Below are 18,426 nucleotides of genomic sequence, written 5' to 3' on the forward strand. Positions count from 1 at the left end.
TTGTCCATTCACACTCTCTCAGTTTTAAATAGGAATCAGAACAGCAACGCTGATTATATATATATATATATATATATATATATATATATATATAAAATAAATAATATCGGAAATTCACTCAACTGAACATGTATGTGACATTCAGCAGAAAGACTTTCTAAGAATAGTATATAGAGGTTAAACCCTATAAATAAACTGGTAGACGTTTTAAATTATAGCTATTTGTGTGAGCTTTGGTCCTTTCTTAGTGTATTGCTGTTGTCATATGAAGCCTTCAAACTGCACAGGTTAAAAGTAAAAGTTATCTGTAAAGTATGAATAAAAATATCCATGTTGGTCCAGATGAAAACACAGCTGTTTTTCTTCTTTTCCTAACCGGATGAGGTTTTGAAGTTTTCACCCTGAGACGTGTCCACAAGTATAAATCAGTATGTATTGTACTTGAACATGGCCTTGACGATCTGTGTGAGACAGTGTCCGAACTCGTCCAGGACCATGTACTCAGCCTCGGCGCCGCTCTGGGCCTCCTTCTCGGCCTCCTCGGCTTTGGCCAGCAGGCAGCCACACGCAGCCTCCACCACAGCGGGAGTTATCACTGATACAGGCCATCTGAACACACACAGACACACACACACACACACACACACACACACACATATATATGGCAGGTAAGCCCACTGATCTGGTACGAACATCACACAACATATCGTGGAAACAGAGGAAGTCTGCGACGACCTCTTTTCGATAAAGGTAAAGTTGAGGGAGCAGTACTGAGCCGTTTTTGCTCATGTGGACAATCAATGAAGAATGAGCTCTGGATTTTGACCGAAGTTACTCTTTCATGAAACATATACAGCACACAACAGGAGATTGTGTGTGTCAGACGTGTTCTCATCTACTGGAAATACTCCATTGGGCTTAGTCGAGGGGCAGCGCTTGGTTAGAGCGTGCAGGAGGCAGGACATGACGCGGATTACACCACGGTCATCTGGCATATTCGAAATTTGGTCATTAACAAGAGAGTGTCTTGCTGTTCCTTGAGTTGGTCCAACAGTTTCAGCGTCGGCCCTTACCGACCGAAGTTCCAGAATCTCCGTGTCTTTCCAGTTAGACAGTTTTGTCGCCGCCATCGAGTAAATGACCGATCTTCCTAACCCTCAAACATTCCTATTCTTCCAGTTCCGTGCTAATGCCAATGGAAAAGTCACCAACACGCCCATTCACCCGCCGGGTCAATCGGACATTACACAGAATTGATTTTTTTATGTCTGGCCTGAATTATTGGGACATTTGCATTGTCTCCTACAGCTCCTCCAGCTAACGTCCACATAAGTTAGGGGTTGGAGTGCATGTGTGAAAGCAGACTCAAAGGGCCTTTGATACTGTGAATCAGAAGACACTTGGTTATGGTTCCTGTATGAGACCTCTTGTTTCTACCTCAGTTACAGCTGTAGATTATCTGCAATAAGACGTTTTACATGAACAGCTCTAAAGCTGACTGTGGTACCAAAGCTGCTGTGTCAAAGTTGTCTGACTCACCTGCCGATGACATCGACGGCCTTCTCATTGAGGCCCATGTCTGAGCCGTCGTCGTAGTTCCTGCAGCCAACACACTTACAGCTGGAGGTACACATGATGTTGGCCTGCGCACAGACACAACAGTATAACCCACTCGTTATTCCTCTATTCATTAATTAGAAATGTATTTAGCCAATAGGAGTCTCTTTAGACCTAACATGTGTAAACACAACCGTGTTGTTATCTTTGCAGTAAATAACACCTAGTCACATTACAAGGAGATAATAAACAAATGAAATGGATAAGAATGATGAATAAGTAGTCAAAGAGTAAGAAAGTAAAGTAAAACACTGCCTGCATATGCTTCCATGTTGTTCAATTTGTATTTCAAATTTTGCATGAATTCTCTGCTGGGTAAAAACAAGTGTCAAATACCAAACAAAGTACTGACCCACGAGACAAGGTGAAGTTAGTGATTCAGACCTTAGCTCATGAGAAATCTACTCATTTTGTTCTTTGTAAGAGAAGCATGTTTTATGTTTAGTGGGAGCCATTAGAAGATGAAACATTCAAATCAACGACAGCATTGAAATAAAACGTGCAAAATATGCACAAAGTTGATCATGGCTCAACTTTTGCTGCAGTTGCCTTGTATCACACTCTGTTGGCCAATCAAATACAAGCAAGAATTTATCAAAAAGCAATGTGGCTTTGTAATTAGCCTTCAACCTGGACTAACAGGCTTATTTATTTGTGTGAGCGTGCATGCGTGTGTGTGCGCATGTAAACCTCATAGCACTCGCAGTAGTTCTTAAGGCAGCCGGAGCGTTTGCAGTTGCAACCTTTGTTGTGCCAACCTTTGACCTCTCCGGACTTCCCACCAGCAATCTTAGACCTGAAGGCATCTGGGTTCCGACCTAAACAGGACTGAACGATGACAACACCAGTAATGATTACATCAACCGGCAATATAAATGTATGGCAAATGCCAAGTAAGAAAAAACAAGCTGACGTGGCAATTAAAAGTCAAAACCATGAGACAGTAACAGCGATGGTTGCAAAGGGTCAGAGAATTCTGCTAGTTTTAGCTAGCTGAGTTTTACCATGTCGTTTCATTGAGCATGCTTATTGAAGTTTTAAGTACTGTTAGTCAATTCATTCTTTGCTGCAAAACATTTCTTTTAAAACTTAGTTGTCGCCTCTAATTTTCAAAGTGACTTTCCCCACTAGTTGACTTGCTAACTCACCACATGGCACATTTCACACTGTACAAAATGTACTGTGAAGAGGCAAAAAGAAGAGTGAAAACAGCATAGAGTATAATCTGTAAACTCATATCTCATATAAATGGACTACTTTATTGCTTTTGTATAAGCCCTGTAAATAAAGGAGTCAAGTTTTAAATGCATTAAAAAGAAACAAAGGTTGAATATCCTGTGAACGATTTGATGGTATTTACTCAATGTAGATTTTTTTTTAAGACCTCAGGTTTCTCAAGCATCTAAAAACAAATAGACCGTCTTTGTAAAATCCTTAAACATGTACCGTATTTTCCGCACTATAAGGCGCACTCAAAAGCCTTTAATTTTCTCAAAAAACGACAGTGCGCCTTATAATCCGGAGCGCCTTATATATGGATTAATTCTGGTTGTGCTTACTGACCTCGAAGCGATTTTGTGTGGTACACGGCGCTCTGTCAAAATGTTGTAGTACGACTTTGGTAAACTACAAAGCCGCACCGCTTGCAGCATTACGGCTACCGTAGTCAGGAGCGTCGCGGAGTAATACATACTGTGCTTCACCATAATATTACAGTGTGTGTGTATAAGGACCCAACATGGCTCCTGTCAAGAGACACGCTTACGACGCGGACTTCAAACTCAAGGCTGTCAGTCACGCAGTAGAACATGGGAATAGAGCAGCTGCGAGAGAATTCAACGTTAATGAATCAATGGTACGGAAGTGGAGGAAGTTTGACTGACTGACTGTTTTGTTTCGCTTAATGCGCCTTATAGTCCGGTGCGCCTTATATATGAAAAAAGATCGAAAATAGACCATTCATTGACAGTGCGCCTTATAATCCAGTGCGCCCTATAGTGCGGAAAATATGGTAAATAGTATTTGTGTCACGTCTGATAAGCTCCGATCGGGCTAAAATCCGTCGCCTACTGGAAAATAGACCTGGAGGGTTTTTACTCTGTGACTTGTAACATTGTGCATAAGAATAAGAAAGTATTGTTAAATTTAAGTTAATTATTTTTGGGTGAAGACTTCTGTTAGGTTAGATGAGATTAAGGTTAGGGTGATGGTTGTGTTTTGTCATGTTGTTGTTATGGTTAGGCCTCTATGAAGTTAATGCGAGTCGACTTACTGTCCTCACAAGTGGCAAAAAAACACAAGCGTGTGTTTGCGGCACAGCGGAGAGCGAGGGAGAGCATGTCTGCAGTAACAGCGCTGATGAATCAGATCCGCTGATAGAGTGACACACCTGGTCCTGGCTGAAACACCAATTAGACTCCATCGATGCTGTCAGAACTACTCGCCACTGTCCCAATGTTTACTGCGGCTCAAACACCGGCGGCCGGCAACACTCGATAGTGTTTCAGCTCGCACGGCAATCCAGCATCGTGTTCCAGACCACACCGACATCGCTCTCAATCAGCATTAATGGACTGTTTCCTTTTTCATCTCTTTTTCTTTGTATCTGGTACTAACTGGGTGATCGAAAGACATAATCCGACTAGTCATTACTTTTACTTAACTTCTATTTACAGTGGCATTATTTTCACAAGGCCTTTTTAATTTTCTGAAATAATATTAATTATAATTAATAAGTTTCTGATGATATGTCACCATTCACTGACATTCATTTCTGATTTCTTACTGGCATTCTTCACTGAAATAGTGAAGGTAGACACACAAGTACATACATTATTTTTCAGAATATTGTTGTGATGTAGGTGTACTGCACTCTACAGTGAATAGACCTCGGTTCCTTGATTGTCTGGTCTTAAAAACGAATATTTTCTTTCTCAAATGGAAAGACTGCCAGATATTTACATTTACCTAAAACAAAACTTTACAGAGGCAGGGATAGAAGCTAATATCTCTAACCCCTGACCCCACTGATCTCCTTAATTGGCTGGCCAAAGTGCAGCTTTGGTGGCCCAAATGTAAACCTATGTAAAACAACAACGCATACAACGCAACTTAACACAAGCCTGCCTTAACTGTGACAATACATAAATGAAAAGACATTAACAGAATGTCACTACAATGAGAAAATCTGGTCACCCTTAAAAGGTCAGTCCACCTTAAGTGAGACTGAGCTTGAGTGGTTGCTAACTCCGGAGCTACCCGCCTTCACTTTAACCAGCAGGTGGCTGAGAACACATAGGAACTTAGCTCAGGTCTTGAGGAGTTGTAGCATTTATTCACCAACAAAGAGACTGCTGTATTTAAAGCTAAAATGTTACTGATATCTTTTTTAAAACTTTATTTAACCTTTATTTAGACAGGTTACCTTTCAATCCCTTTCTAAAGAGAGACCTGATAAAACTTGGTGGCCACTGGCGGCCACCTCTGGGAGATATTTGTCGGCTACACAGTAATTTTTTGCGGCCACGGGTTAAATTCTGTTTAGGATTAAGGGTTTCGAGAGATCTGAGTCATAAAGGGGGTCTAAGTGGGCCCTAATTTCCAATGTAATGATTGGTCATCTTATATCTTATGTTTTCCGCTTGCTGTTTTATTCAAGCGTCTCTTTCTTTCATTAGAGGCTTCATTTATTCTGTTTAGATATGATCTGACATTTCAAAGGCTTTCACTGAAGCACTTCAGTAAACTGACATACGAATCCATTTGCTAAACTAATGACGCAAAACATGTTTACCAGAAAGCATTGCAAACCTTAATTGCCTTGTGACGCTTCACTTCATGCTCTGCGTTGTTGTGGCAGTTCGAGCAGTCACAGTTTCTGCACATCACTCCGTTGGCAAAACACTCACAGTAGCTGAAAGAGATCAACACAAAAATACACATTAAAATGCATCAGAGCGTGTGTGTTTGTGTGTGTGTCAAGTCAGAGCCAGTTAAGGGCATACCGCTTTGCCTTATTGCAACTTTTCCATTTCACACAGTATTGACAAAGACTAACTGCGTAAATGTGCACAGCAGCAGTCCACCTGATGTGCATAAATAAGATCTGGCTATAGTCTTCACAAATCTTTAAACCTGTTTTCCTTAAATGTTATATATATATATATCAGACTTTTTTTTGCTGAACCAGCTTAAAGTGCATGCTGAATAGAACAAATAAAGCATTTATTACTGGTGCCACTTAGGTTCTATTTTAAAGCCGCAAAATCTTGGTATGGTCAGTTAAAGGGACAGTGTGTTACATTTAGGGGGATATTGAATATAATATTTATAACTTTGTTTTAATCAGTGAATAACCACCCGAAACTAAGAATCATTTTCCTTAGCTTAGAAAAAGGCATTTATATCTACATAGGGAGCAGGTGTCAGTCATCTTGCAGCGCCATGTTTCTACAGCAGCCCAGAAGGGACACTGGCTCTAGCCAGAGCCAGTCACGTTTTATGTTATCTGAAGGTTGGGATGCATTCCAAAACCCGGTAATAAACGGGCCCAGGTGCTAAGTAATTATAATTTGAAGTAATGATAAGCCCAGACGTTACTGGTGCTTTTATTACTATCACTTTTTGTGTTTTGATGATTTACTATCACGCTGCTAAAATATTTGTGAGTAAATTGACAATACTTTATCAATACATCTGTGAACATGTAAAATGAAAGTGAAACCTAATTCAGTTGGCCACCGTTTAGACAAGCACAGCATAAACGATCCGCCAAAATCGTTTTGAAGTAAACTTCTCTGTCAGCTGAGACAAAGTAGCCAGGAGGACAGAGGACAGGAGGACAGAGGACAGGAGGACAGAGGACAGGAGGAATGACTGATACAGACAGATGTCTGTGTTCTTCATACTTTATAAACTTCGCTTAGAAATGTTATTTATTTTATTAACATTTTACATTTGTTTTCAGTGTGATATTGATGACTTTAAATTTTTGTAAACATAACTGTTGCTGCTCTAGAAACAATACTAAGTTATATCTTAGTTATAAATAACTTTTTAACTTTTAACTTAAATTTGTTTTTAAAATCTTATGTCTTTAAAAAACAATTATTTAGTCATTTATAAGAACCGAGTATTGATAAGAGTAGCTCCTAGTTTTAGTTCAATCTTAAAGATACCTATCCATAGCTGTAGGGCGGGGGCTGGGCTGAGGGATATTTAGTCTGTTGCAACCTGCCACAAACCACTAGATGCCACTAAAACATAAACACTGTCCCTTTAACAAGGACAAAGGCAATTTGACTGTTTAGTGGCTGAAAATGGTTTCAAATCCTTAGCACTTAGTTCCTAGTTGTGTAGTTGTTTTATGATCATCTTTTACCTTGGTAAATACAAATGACAATTAGCATGACATCTCAGAAGACAATGCATCCTGCTATAAAGAAAATATATATATATTATAAGATCGCTAACTCACAGTTTGAGGCACTGGGATCTGGTACAGTGACAAGGCTTCCTGGACTTTGATTCACACAAAGTTCCAGCCGTTCTGTAGGCGAAAAAGGAGAGAATATAAAAATATTAACGCCTAATGTACAGACCCTTTAACAGTCGACGTCATGATCACGTCACAGTGTCAGCTGGAGGTAAAACAAAGGAAAGACTGGAGATAAACACAAATCGGCATTAAGTTGTTTGATTTTACTCATTTAGCAAATGACTAGTTAGCTAGCAACCCTTATTATTCCACAATACTTTAATGCTAATGTTACACTGGCAACAGAAAACGGCCGATGGTAGCCTTTGTCCGCTGTGTCCAACGTTCCCTCTGCATCACTTCTCGCTGCTAAGAGACCAACCTTGCCGGGAGGAAAGCGGGCACTTGCTTTCCTCCCGGCGAGGTTATCTGCCAGCGGTGTAGGAATCAGCAGTGGCCCCGTTAGTGAATGTTAACTTTCTAACGCTTGCGGACCTGAGAATGAGTGACTGTACATGTTGATTGAAACTGGTATTTTCTTCAGTTGTTATAAAAATAAAAAAGCCAACCAAACTTGCAAACCAGCATTTAATAACCCCCCCCCCCCGCCGCCGCCCACAAAAACTGTCATCGTGTTAACTAACAAAAAATGGTATTCAGATTCTGACATGTTGATACTCTGAATATACTACTGAACATATTTTCCCTTTAAAACAACCAACAATATCGAAAAACATCAGGAAAAGTAATGGAATAATAGATGAGACGATGGAACTTTTTTGTGAATTAAAATGTATTAAGTACAAATGTACATGGAATTCAGTAATCTGACATCTCCCATACTTGAGTTCATGTGATTTCTTTCAAAGTTATCTTTATATTTGCTACCTGCTCACAGTTCTTACCGTGCTGGAGGGGCTTGAGGCTGCATGTCTCTGGACTCATACAGGGGACATGTTGTCTGGTGGTACTGGGGAAACTATGTACGAATGAATGATTGAAAGCATGAATAACAATCTTATCAGTCAATGAATCTATCGCTCTGAGATGGTAAATATAGAGCTGGGGGGTCAAAGAACTGAAGACTACGAATGTCCCACAGAGAAAAGTTAACATCTTGGTATAAAAATAGAACTTTGTTTTCCTACCTGGCTGGGAGTCCCCAACACACTCACATCTGGTTAAGACAAAGGAAAGACAGGATCACTACGGGAACCCCAATTCAATTAACAAATGTGAGAAAACGTTCAAAAAGGAGGATATTTTGGTGAGATAGTTAGGGAGTACAGCTAAGTTGTCATAACACATTAATATAAGGGCAGACATCCTCTGGTTGTTTTTCTAATTGGCTCATATTTGACAAAATTCACATTGGTAAGACTTTCTGGGGCGGGATGGGCAGGTGTGTGTGTGTGTGTGTGTGTGTGTGTGTGTGTGTGTGTGTGTGTGTGTGTGTGTGTGTGTGTGTGTGTGTGTGTGTGTGTCTTTGTCTGTGAAAGAATAAACGGTGAGACAGTGAGAAAGACTCGGCAAATTTGTAATTTGTGATTCTGATACAAAATAAACTGAATTGAATTGACTCGGCACTTTCGTGTCAGTCCTCAGTCCTGACAATTGTGCGACTTCAATTAATAAAGTTGAAGCTTGCGGGTCAGGTTTGGGTGGTTGATTAAAACTTAGTTTTTAGCGGGTTGGGCAGAGCAGATTAGTTTTCACAACGGGTCAGAAAAACAACATCGCTACTTGATAAGCTTGGAGGGTGACCATATCAGGATTGGCATATTTTAATATCTTTGGTCTAGTAAAAATCTGAAACGACTTGTTCTATTTTCAGAAAACCAATAAAAATGGACAGGTGGTCTGCTTTGACGCTGTTGTCATCTAATGTAAATAGGTTAAAAATGCAAGCTCTTCTGGGTTCAAAAGGGATGTTTCCATTAAAGTGGAGGGTCGCTGGGGCGAGAAACAAAACCAGTCCTTCACTGTTTTGTCACCTGCTTGATGATGTGTCTGCCTAGCACAATAACTAAAGGGACATAAACACGTCAACTACGTAAACTTTCCTCACCTTTCCCTTGAGCGGATGTCAGGGTGAGGAACACCGGTCCTGGTTCACAGGGGTTAACCAGCACCAACTCTCCATCCCCATTCACATTACACACCACCTACACAGATGAGGGGGCGACAACAAGGGTGATCGTTCAATTAGTCGACTAGTCAATCTGAAAATCGATCAGCAGCTATTTTTGATAACAGATTGACAGTTTGACTCAATTCAAGCAGAAATACTAAACATTCTCTGGTCACAGCTATAAAAATGTGGGAAGAAAGTGTAAGATAAAGAATTCTAAGTTCCATGTTCTGTCATCTATTATGCAGTGACCTTTACAGATGTTTAAGCTTTTTGCTGTGGTATTTTTTCAGTATCGGTATCGAGATATTTAGGGCGGGTATCGTATCGAAGTCATCATTTTGGTATCGTGACAACACTAGTTTTTATTACACACTGGACATGCAAACATACCCGGGCTGGATCTACTTCCCTTTAGGTCTATTCAGTATAACTAGGAAACACATTTCCTTCACACTCCCTCAAGATCGCATCCAAGGAGACAGCATAAATTCTATTTCCCAGTAGAAAAAAAATGGAAACTAAGCTTCATGAGATCTTTTCTTTTTTCATAATTAAAATGAAAATCCATGCTGATGGTAGAACTTACAGGCTGTGTCATGTGGGATGTAAATTCAGTCATTCCCTCCTGAAACTGATGATGGTCAACTGGCTGTGGTAAACAGATGCTGGCTAAAGGGGCATGCAAGTCTCCCTTAAAAACACACATCAAAACAAATAAGCCATGTATAGATTCTGTAATAATCCATAAAGACATTTGAAAGATCCTGAATACTCACCGGCATCATGGTGCAGAGAATGGGTTCATTGGTAAACCAAGGAGCAGAAACGGAGCTGTGTTGGCTGCTGTCTGGTGGACCAGGTACAGGTCTGAGAAGACCAAGATGGCTCAAGTCACTTTACCACGATCAATTCCTCAGGCACCTCCATGTCATTAAATCTGACATTGTTGCTGCCCCTGCAACACTGGTATCATTCTAATCATAAACATACTAACATGCATAAACTTTGACTAAGTTTATACAAGTTATCCAAATTAAAAAGGACTATGACAGAATCCCAGTGAAATGTGCGTTTTTTTATCATATTTTCAGCCCTGTCATTTCAGTGCCTCTATGTCATTCTTCATACCACCACCAGATGGTGCAAAGGTAAAGATAGTTGTGGTTCAAAAGTTGCTGATTGGTTTGGACTGGTATCTGCCATTTGGTGTGACTTATTCAGATAAAAGTCACTGGCCCAATCCCAATGGCCCCCCTAAAGCCTTAAATCCTGAACCCTCAAGGATTTATCCGACATCACCTGTTAAAATTGTCGAGTGTGAGGGACTGTAAGGGCTTGGAACAGCACTTTGCTGCGACATATCCCGTTACCATGACGTTAGAAAATGTTAAATACAATTATTGGTATTTGTTTTATACTTTTTACTCCCTGATTTGAACGTCATTCAGGCTTTTGCCTCACAAAATTTAGTTATTTGTTAAATAATCTATTAACTTTTTTTGTCAAAACAGCTTTAATAACAAAAGAAAAGCAATGGTTGATGAATAAACCAGCTGTGTAAAATAGTCTCTGCTGTTTGTTTGTTTGTTTATGTTCCGACTTTAATCCTTCATGAACCCTGCAGAAATGCAGACTTATGAGAAAGGGTTCATGAAGGGCTCAAAATGTCTGCGAGAGAGTCTTCAAACATTCAACGATCTGACACTGGCACAGCCCTAAACCCTCACAGATTTTTCGGGAACGCGCCTCAAAATCCGTCAGTGTGGAGATTTGGATTGGGCCACTGTAAAGTAAATGGGGACTTACCCGGGGAGGAGGTGATACTGACTTGATTGGGGCTCCAGGACGTAGTCCGGGTAAGTCAGCTGACACTGAGTGGATTGACAGGGACAGTGGAACCTGCAATCAAGTCCTTAATCTTAGTCCGCTTAAAAACAAAATTGCATCCACAGTTTATACGTGTTCACAATGTTAAAGCATGTGAAACAATACATACAATAGTCCAATACATTTTTTACAAACATGTTGGTGAGGTAAGGAGATGAATGCAGCATGGCTTGAGCGTCATTTTGGTTATGAATTTAAGAACCGTTAGTGACATTATACCTTAAGGTTAGAGGGTCCACCATTCCTGGCTGAAGAGTACTCTGGTGAGGATGAGAAAGTACCCCAGGCCCGCTGACATCTGAAGGGGACCCCGCCCACACAGGAACAGTCTCTGCAGGAACAGCGTGGACATTGCTGTCCTTCTCAGAGTCACAGTCTTTTGAAGAATGGTTATCAGTGTTCATGTGATCCTGCTTGTTTTGTGTTGTGTCCAGGTCTGCCATTGAGCTGTTCATCCCACAAGCATGAAGGGCACCTGTTTGATTGCACATTAGTGAAAAATAAGGATATAAATCAGGGATTTTGACACAAGGTTATCTTAACTGCCTATGAAGATTATACAACTGAATGTCTATGGTTTGTATTGACTAAAATGTAAGATACCTTTCTTGGTCCGAAAATAATGATATCCTACAGCATGCAACGTTACCATATTGTAACTTGTCTAAGCTGCCCCTTTAAACCAATAATACAGTTCAGATCCTGCGATGCTTTCACCTGTTAGCTAACTAACGTAAAGCACAATGAGACAACAAATACAAAGGGGTTCATTTTCTTTACCAAACATTGTGAGATTCTTCTTCAAGTCGCCCTTGGGAGCGGCCGCTACATTAGCTGGCTACCTAGTTAGCATTTCACTACCAACTTTACGGTGTAACTGTCTTAGTTACGTTAGCTAACGAAAGTGTGACGGTTAGCCAATGTCACAGCCGACAGTGTATCAGATCAAATGTTTTAACTTTAACTTTGTGTCATCACTAACGATGTTTGCGCTGTGTGGATTAAAGTTACTGGTGACTTTGGCGTTGACACTAGCTAATCTAGCCTAGCTAACACGATGGATAGCGTTACTATGGAAACGTCACCTCGGTAACTAGCGCTATGTCGCCAGTTTCGCCATTTCCAGTCATGCCGCGCGCATGTTTTGGTACTCATTTAGAATAAAAGGACGTAGCAGTGAGACAGTCTTTGTCAGAAGCCTTACCCCTAAAACATTTACGCTTGACATGCTAACTTACGTGTGTGCACGTCGCTTGTTTAACGCACTGCTTTTAATGAGCCCGTCACGGTTACTGTGAAGTACCAGCAAACTGGTGCCTTCACGGGCCGTCGGAAGTTCTGGCGTTACAGAACCTGCCCGGGGAGGCGAGGACAGACAGACCGACACTAATGTGTGGCGGTCTCATGACGTGTGAATTACGTTACTGCGAGTTACAAATCCGTATTTTAGCAATTATAGTTGTTTTTTTGGTAAGGGTCGTTGGTTTTATGAAGCTAATAGTTTGGGTGGAATGGTGAGGGCATTTAGTGGTTTTGTGTGTCAGTTGTTTATTTAACTAACGTTAAATTGTGTCAAATATTAGGTATATGTGTAATATGAGTCATTTCTTGAAGAATTTCACTTTCTGAATGTAAAAATAGAATTTGCACATTAATGATAGTGTTCCTTGTTCATTGATATCATAATTGTTCAATACTAATACAAATCATATTTCCATACTAAAATATTTTTAGAACTGAAAATCAGCGTTAAACATTGTGTACAAACAGAATAAACAAATGTTCTCGCTTTTCCACCAATGATACTGAGAGGGCCTTTGAAATTAGGAAGTTGGTTTTCATCTTGTCGGTTGTTTTCCCTGTAAAGTAGCAAACAGATTTCAAAGGATATACATTATATATTTATACATTAAAATTTACAAAAGTATACAGACTCACTTAAATGCTTTGTACATTATTCTAAACACTGTGAATAGGGCTAAGCCTAACTGGAAGATCCTGTGAGCTACTGATGAAAGACAGTGACCATATACTGTGTCATCAAAATGAACCCAACTTTTGTGTAGTACACTTTAATATGAATGTTTTAACCGTCTACATCTGGCCTTGGTTACATCTGCTTGGTACCTGGTTTGTACGAAGGGCTCTAAGGGTTTGATGGTAATCTGGAAAATAAAAAAACAGCAAATACTCAAATAATTATTTTGCTGACCTGGATGGTGCTTTCTTCAGAGACAACACCAACCCTATTTAATAAAAAAACTATTTTATCAGAAAAATCTTTTACAAACAACTAAACTTTAACCTATCCACTAATAATATCTATGATGGTTTACAAAGCTCTCGCTGGCTATTAGCCAGTCAGGTCAGCCTATAGAGTTAATACTGAAGGTGGCAAGCAGCCTCCTTTTTTTAGGATCCAATGCGTTGAAACAGAGTCCCAGTCAATCTGTCTGTGTTCCCTTTTCTTCACACACACAAAAACAGAATATCCTTTATTATATATAGTGCTCATGTCCACTCCACACAACAAAAACCTCTCAGACAGAGACAGAGAAAGGTCTAAAGGGCTAACATTAAAGAAGCAATAAACATTATTCAAAGCATTAATATGGCAGCACAAAACTATTAGCTATGTAGAGATATAGTGGTGACCAAAGAAACTTGGATTAAAAATAGTTTATCTTTGCTGTATTTGTATTACTCTGTCAAGCACTTAAGAATTGCCTCTCTGTATGAAATGAGCTACAGACAAAACAAGCGCCTTTCCTCGCCTATCGATGACGTGTGCCTCGATCTGACTTAAAGTGGTTCCAGTAGGGAATTACCTGTTATGTAATTGTCTTTGCTTTGGCCATCATTTTGTGTACAGCGACATAAAAACTGTGTGTACGCCAGATCCTGCACACCATTCCTTTATACAACTAGGCAAATTACTCTTATTAAGCCCCATCTTGTCACTTAATCAAAAACAATAGTGAATGTGCCTTTGTTTTTTAAGTCTGCAGCACCTCAAATAACTTTTTTGTCTTACCAACCTCATTCCAGTCCTCTCAATAATGCTTAATGTCTGCCATACATCTTCGCTGTTTCGTATCAGAGGCGCTCTCCTTCATGGCTACCTGAGCAGGTGAATATGTGTTGCTGTTTTTTTACACATTTGTGGCAGAAACCCTGGGAAAAAGACAACACATATAACCTGACGCATCTCAAAGTGCTGTTACTCGTATCGAGACCGCAAACCGTCTCAAACAACCAAACTACTTAAAATTTTGAATTTTCTGCACGAACGAACCCTCTTCTTGATAACTAACTGTCATTTCTTTCAGCTCAGTTTAGACGTCACAACATTTCTGCTCATAGTTGTTTTGTCATTAACGCGACAATATATAAGAAAGAACTTCATTATTTTTGTTGTCCGTGGTGTTTGTGTTTACTGTCGCAATCTTGCTTTTGGCTGCAAATGCAAATGCTCCCATTACCCAGAATGCTCTGCGCCACGGCGTCGCGATGTTTGCCGTCCACAGCGAGCAGCGCAGACGACTTGCATTGGGGAGCCTGCTTGGTTTAGTTGTATCAGAACCAGGTCTATTTAAATTGTAAACAGAAGCAAGGTGTCAAGTCTGCTAAAACTACCAACACGACGGCGAACTACGGGAAGAAGACGGAAATTAAAACATCCATATTTTAGGATGTTTAAAAAAAAAAAAAGACGCAAGATATCGCAATTAAAAGCTCCGACTTCTGTTACGGGTTGCGACAGATAAGGGTTATTATCTCTGTGAATTATTAAGATTGTGCATCCATGAATTTACGTGTCGAGGTTAATGAGGATTGACCTTTCTTATTGAGCGGATGTTTTGATTGGCTGGTTGCTCTTCGAGGTGGAGATGGGCGACTTCCAGCCATCAACACGCCTCCTCGGTCAAGTCATGGTCGAAGTGGACTCCCGAGTTTCACGCCTTGCTGGAGACAACGCCAGTTTCCCAGAGTCAACGGTATTATAATTAATTAATTTTTTTTTTTTTTAAATACACTTTATTTCAGTATGATTACAACTTGTATTGAGTTTAGACTCACTGTCGCTCCGCTGCGTATTGTGGAGCGTTAACAGCGGCAGTAATTCTTCTAGAAGTTACAATCTAATTAAAATAGGAGCTCATTGGTGTGTTGGTTGTCCTAGTACAAACTCCAAATGTAAAAAAAAAAAAAAAAACTATTCATGTGTGTGGATGTGAGAACTCTTTATGAAAAGGCAAAACAAAAGTAAAATTAGGGATTTTATCAATGGAACATGGTTTGGCGATTTCAACGCATGGAGTAGGAGGTGATTTTTTTTGTGGCTTTATTATTTATTATTTATAAACAATACAACAATTTACCTCAAGGATGCATACATGTCTATAAATGAAATCACTCGCTGTGACTCATGTTTATTTTGTATGTTTTCCCACATGTTCTGCAGCCAGACCGCAGTGACAACAGCGCCCCTCTCTCCGTAGACTGTCAAAGGCTGACACCTGGTGGTGAGTTAGTGAAACTGCATTGGAATTGTTTTTGAATGAAAACAGGAAGTAGGAAGAAACAACATAATGTGAAAATAAAGAACACAGTTGATTCACCTGAATACACAATAATTCCTGGTTGTTTACAGACACTCAAAGACTCTGAAACGTTGTGTTCATATGAACACTGGTAATTTGACTGTAAATGAGGTAGAATGAGGTGAAATATCACACTCTTCAGTCCTGATAATGTGGGCTATAGAGCCTGTTAGGTTTTTAAGAATTTAGCTGCTGATAAAGTGCACATTAAGCTTGAGCTGTAAGCAAAACGTTGTTTCCTCTCCTTCTCCTGGGGGTTGATTTCTTCATAAAGGCATACACAGCTTCTATTTGCCAGCAATGTGTCTCTCTCCTTCTGCTCAGGTTCGAGTTAACAGCAGGAACCGACAACCCGCTTCGAACAGCTTCAGGAGTCTTAACGCTGCATTCAAGTTGAAATCAATTGTCGTGCAGAGCTGAGGAGGTTGTCGCTGCTGTGAACATCCGGGTGAACAGACCGCTTTTGCAGCCTGTGTGTTTGTGTTCCTTCTCACCACCCACCCTCTCTCTGTCTCTCTGTATGTCCTCAGTGCAGGGGGTGGGGTCAGCAGCTCCTGGAGCCAAGCCGGGGGCTTCTGTGGGGGGTCAGAGTTCCTCTGGGAGGAATGCAGCAGGAGGAGCTGTGAGTAGATCTTTTGTTCTCTCGTCCTCAGCACACCAATCCTGGCCGTCTGACGTAAAGGGTTGTTGCATAAAATTCCCATCGGCTTGGTGAGTTCCAAGCAAGGCAGACAGGACCTGAAGTGGGTTGAACCGGGTCGGACTGAGTTCTGGTTGGTCAATATACATACAGGGCTCACAGCACATCACCCAGACCTCTGTAAACTGTTAGTCTTTGTCTAGATAAAGTAAGCTAAAGCCTGTTTTTACTCTCTCACAGCCTTGTAATGTCCTACCATGTACAGTATTCTTCCTGTATAAGACACCTATAAATACCCCCCAGGATCTTTGTACTGTTGTGTTAGTTCGTCTAACACATGTACTAAAATTGGAACGATACAGAGAAGATTAGCATGGCCCCTGGCGCAAGGATGACACGCAAATTCGTGAAGCGTTCTCAATTTTTCATAAAAATCACATTTTTATGATTCATAATAGGACAAATTAGTCTTTTTTTGTATTTGGGTGAAACAGCGCCACCGCGGCTGCTGGCGGTACTGTAGCACAGAGCGGGAAGCAGCAGAGCCAAGTCTCTTTCACTCCGTCAAAACTCTGTTTTAAAGTCTCTGTCTCTTGAAAAACTACGGCAAAACCTGCTCTGGACCGTTATGACTCCACTGTTTTTCAGGTTGGGAATACTAAACATTTTGATCTCTCTGTCACCGTAAAAGAAAGTGCCTAAAGGAGGACTCGAACTATGTTTCCATAGGTCGGCTTGCATTTCTTCCCTCAGACCTCGCTTAAACTTGCTATTTTCACCACGTCTGATCTCATATGTTGTCTACAAAACATCGCGAGAATCTGCTGATTTAAAAACATGCAACAAAACGTCCGTCGGCGGCACAAAGTGAGAATGTTGTCAAACTCTTATTCGTCTGTTAATGTAGAGCAGCTCCGTCTGGTGCAGTGAGATATCAGACTTCCGGTGACATCTTTCAAAATAAAAGCACGGCATGGATTTTTACTCGTCTCACAGGAATCAATTAGGCAGTAGCCACTCCTGTCATTTCAGCTAGAGGCTACATATTGTAGAGTCATTTTATCAGCAGCTAAGCTGAACAAGCTAATGTGTTTGCCAACAGATTGTCATTTATCACTTTGCTCTCACAAATATCTTTGTATAATGCGAAGAGAGACCTGCTTTCCCAATAATAAAAGAACATTGAATAAGGTATTCACTCTCATAAAAATCTGATTCAGTCTTCATCAGGTAACATTTTATTTCAGGTGCAGCAAATCTAAAAAATGTATTAGGTAGCTTGTGATTAAATAAAGTGATGAAAGAAGGCATGGCAACTTACTACAGCTACAGGGCATATCCCATAACCACTAGATGGCAACACACATAGGACAACAGGCTACTCTGCAGTATCTTATTTTAACAGAAATAAAAACAGTATAATTCAGGCACCCAATGTATTTAAATCAGAAACAGTTGAAAAATAACTCAGCTGTTGTCTAAAGAGTGATTATGAGTGTGTTCAACAGAGCCACAGTCTCGATAAAGTCTCCTGGAGGTTGTACTTCTGTAGAACTGTCCATATGCATCTTCCATGTCTTATGTTTATTTGCTGTTCAAATAAATGATGCATGTCGGGGACACCCGTTGTCGGTGTAGCCATCAGCATGGAACAGAATACAGGAGTAGCAGAACACAGAGTTCCCATCCTGCCAAACTTTTTCCGCTCATACCACCATATCATCCGTTAAAAAAATCCCTGGTTATATGTTTTCCCCCTCTGTGTAGGTACTTGTTTGATGTTTCAATCTGGTCCAGGTGGTCCTAATTCTTTAGTTTCCAATTTATCCTGATGACTACATCAACTGAACGGTATATCTCCTTAATGACTGGATCGAGTTGCTCCTCTAAGTTGTAACGTTAGGCCATGTTGATCTTGAAAGTGTAAGCAGCGGAGGTGCTGGCGCTGCCTCGTATGGTGTTGAAATTATCGGACAGATTATAACAGATCTTCGTCTGTTTACCGTCCATGTCGTACTACATTACGACCTAAAGCTCATGAACACACCGAAGTCGGAAAAACGTCTTC

At 40.4% G+C, this 18,426-nt stretch overlaps 1 protein-coding gene and 1 non-coding gene across 4 annotated transcripts; one reads left to right on the forward strand and one right to left on the reverse strand.

Moving 5' to 3' along the window:
* Positions 1-232: 232 nt before the first annotated feature.
* Positions 233-12,483, reverse strand: tesmin (testis expressed metallothionein like protein). 3 transcript variants are annotated; one of them, XM_054620699.1, is made up of 13 exons: positions 12,353-12,483; positions 11,334-11,589; positions 11,034-11,126; positions 10,004-10,094; positions 9,814-9,918; positions 9,162-9,258; positions 8,242-8,270; positions 7,999-8,072; positions 7,094-7,165; positions 5,428-5,530; positions 2,308-2,445; positions 1,540-1,643; positions 233-609 (listed from the first exon to the last, which is right to left on the reverse strand). In XM_054620699.1, the coding sequence occupies exons 2-13, from the start codon at positions 11,567-11,569 to the stop codon at positions 426-428; spliced, it is 1,326 nt and encodes a 441-aa protein (XP_054476674.1). In that variant the 5' UTR covers positions 11,570-11,589; positions 12,353-12,483; the 3' UTR covers positions 233-425. The 3 variants fall into 3 exon arrangements, with proteins under 3 accessions (XP_054476674.1, XP_054476672.1, XP_054476673.1); XM_054620697.1 differs by lacking the exon at positions 12,353-12,483 and adding an exon at positions 12,200-12,308; XM_054620698.1 differs by lacking the exon at positions 12,353-12,483 and adding an exon at positions 11,895-12,155.
* A 4,193-nt stretch (positions 12,484-16,676) lies between these two features.
* On the forward strand, positions 16,677-16,784 carry LOC129108925 (U6 spliceosomal RNA). Its single transcript, XR_008531940.1, has one exon. It is a non-coding gene; the product is annotated as a U6 spliceosomal RNA (small nuclear RNA).
* Positions 16,785-18,426: the final 1,642 nt, after the last annotated feature.

Source organism: Anoplopoma fimbria, chromosome 19 (genome assembly GCF_027596085.1).
Source record: "Anoplopoma fimbria isolate UVic2021 breed Golden Eagle Sablefish chromosome 19, Afim_UVic_2022, whole genome shotgun sequence".
NCBI lineage: Eukaryota > Metazoa > Chordata > Actinopteri > Perciformes > Anoplopomatidae > Anoplopoma > Anoplopoma fimbria.

Bases quoted from the DNA above. Each gene is read 5' to 3' on its own strand.
- tesmin (XM_054620697.1), bottom strand. From the start codon at position 12,269: ATGAGTACCAAAACATGCGCGCGGCATGACTGGAAATGGCGAAACTGG. The intron at 11,590-12,199 runs GTGACGTTTCCA...GCAATCAAACAG, and splicing joins ACATAGCGCTAGTTACCGAG to GTGCCCTTCATGCTTGTGGG. The intron at 610-1,539 runs GTGAGTCAGACA...GTGTGTGTTCAG, and splicing joins GCCGTCGATGTCATCGGCAG to ATGGCCTGTATCAGTGATAA.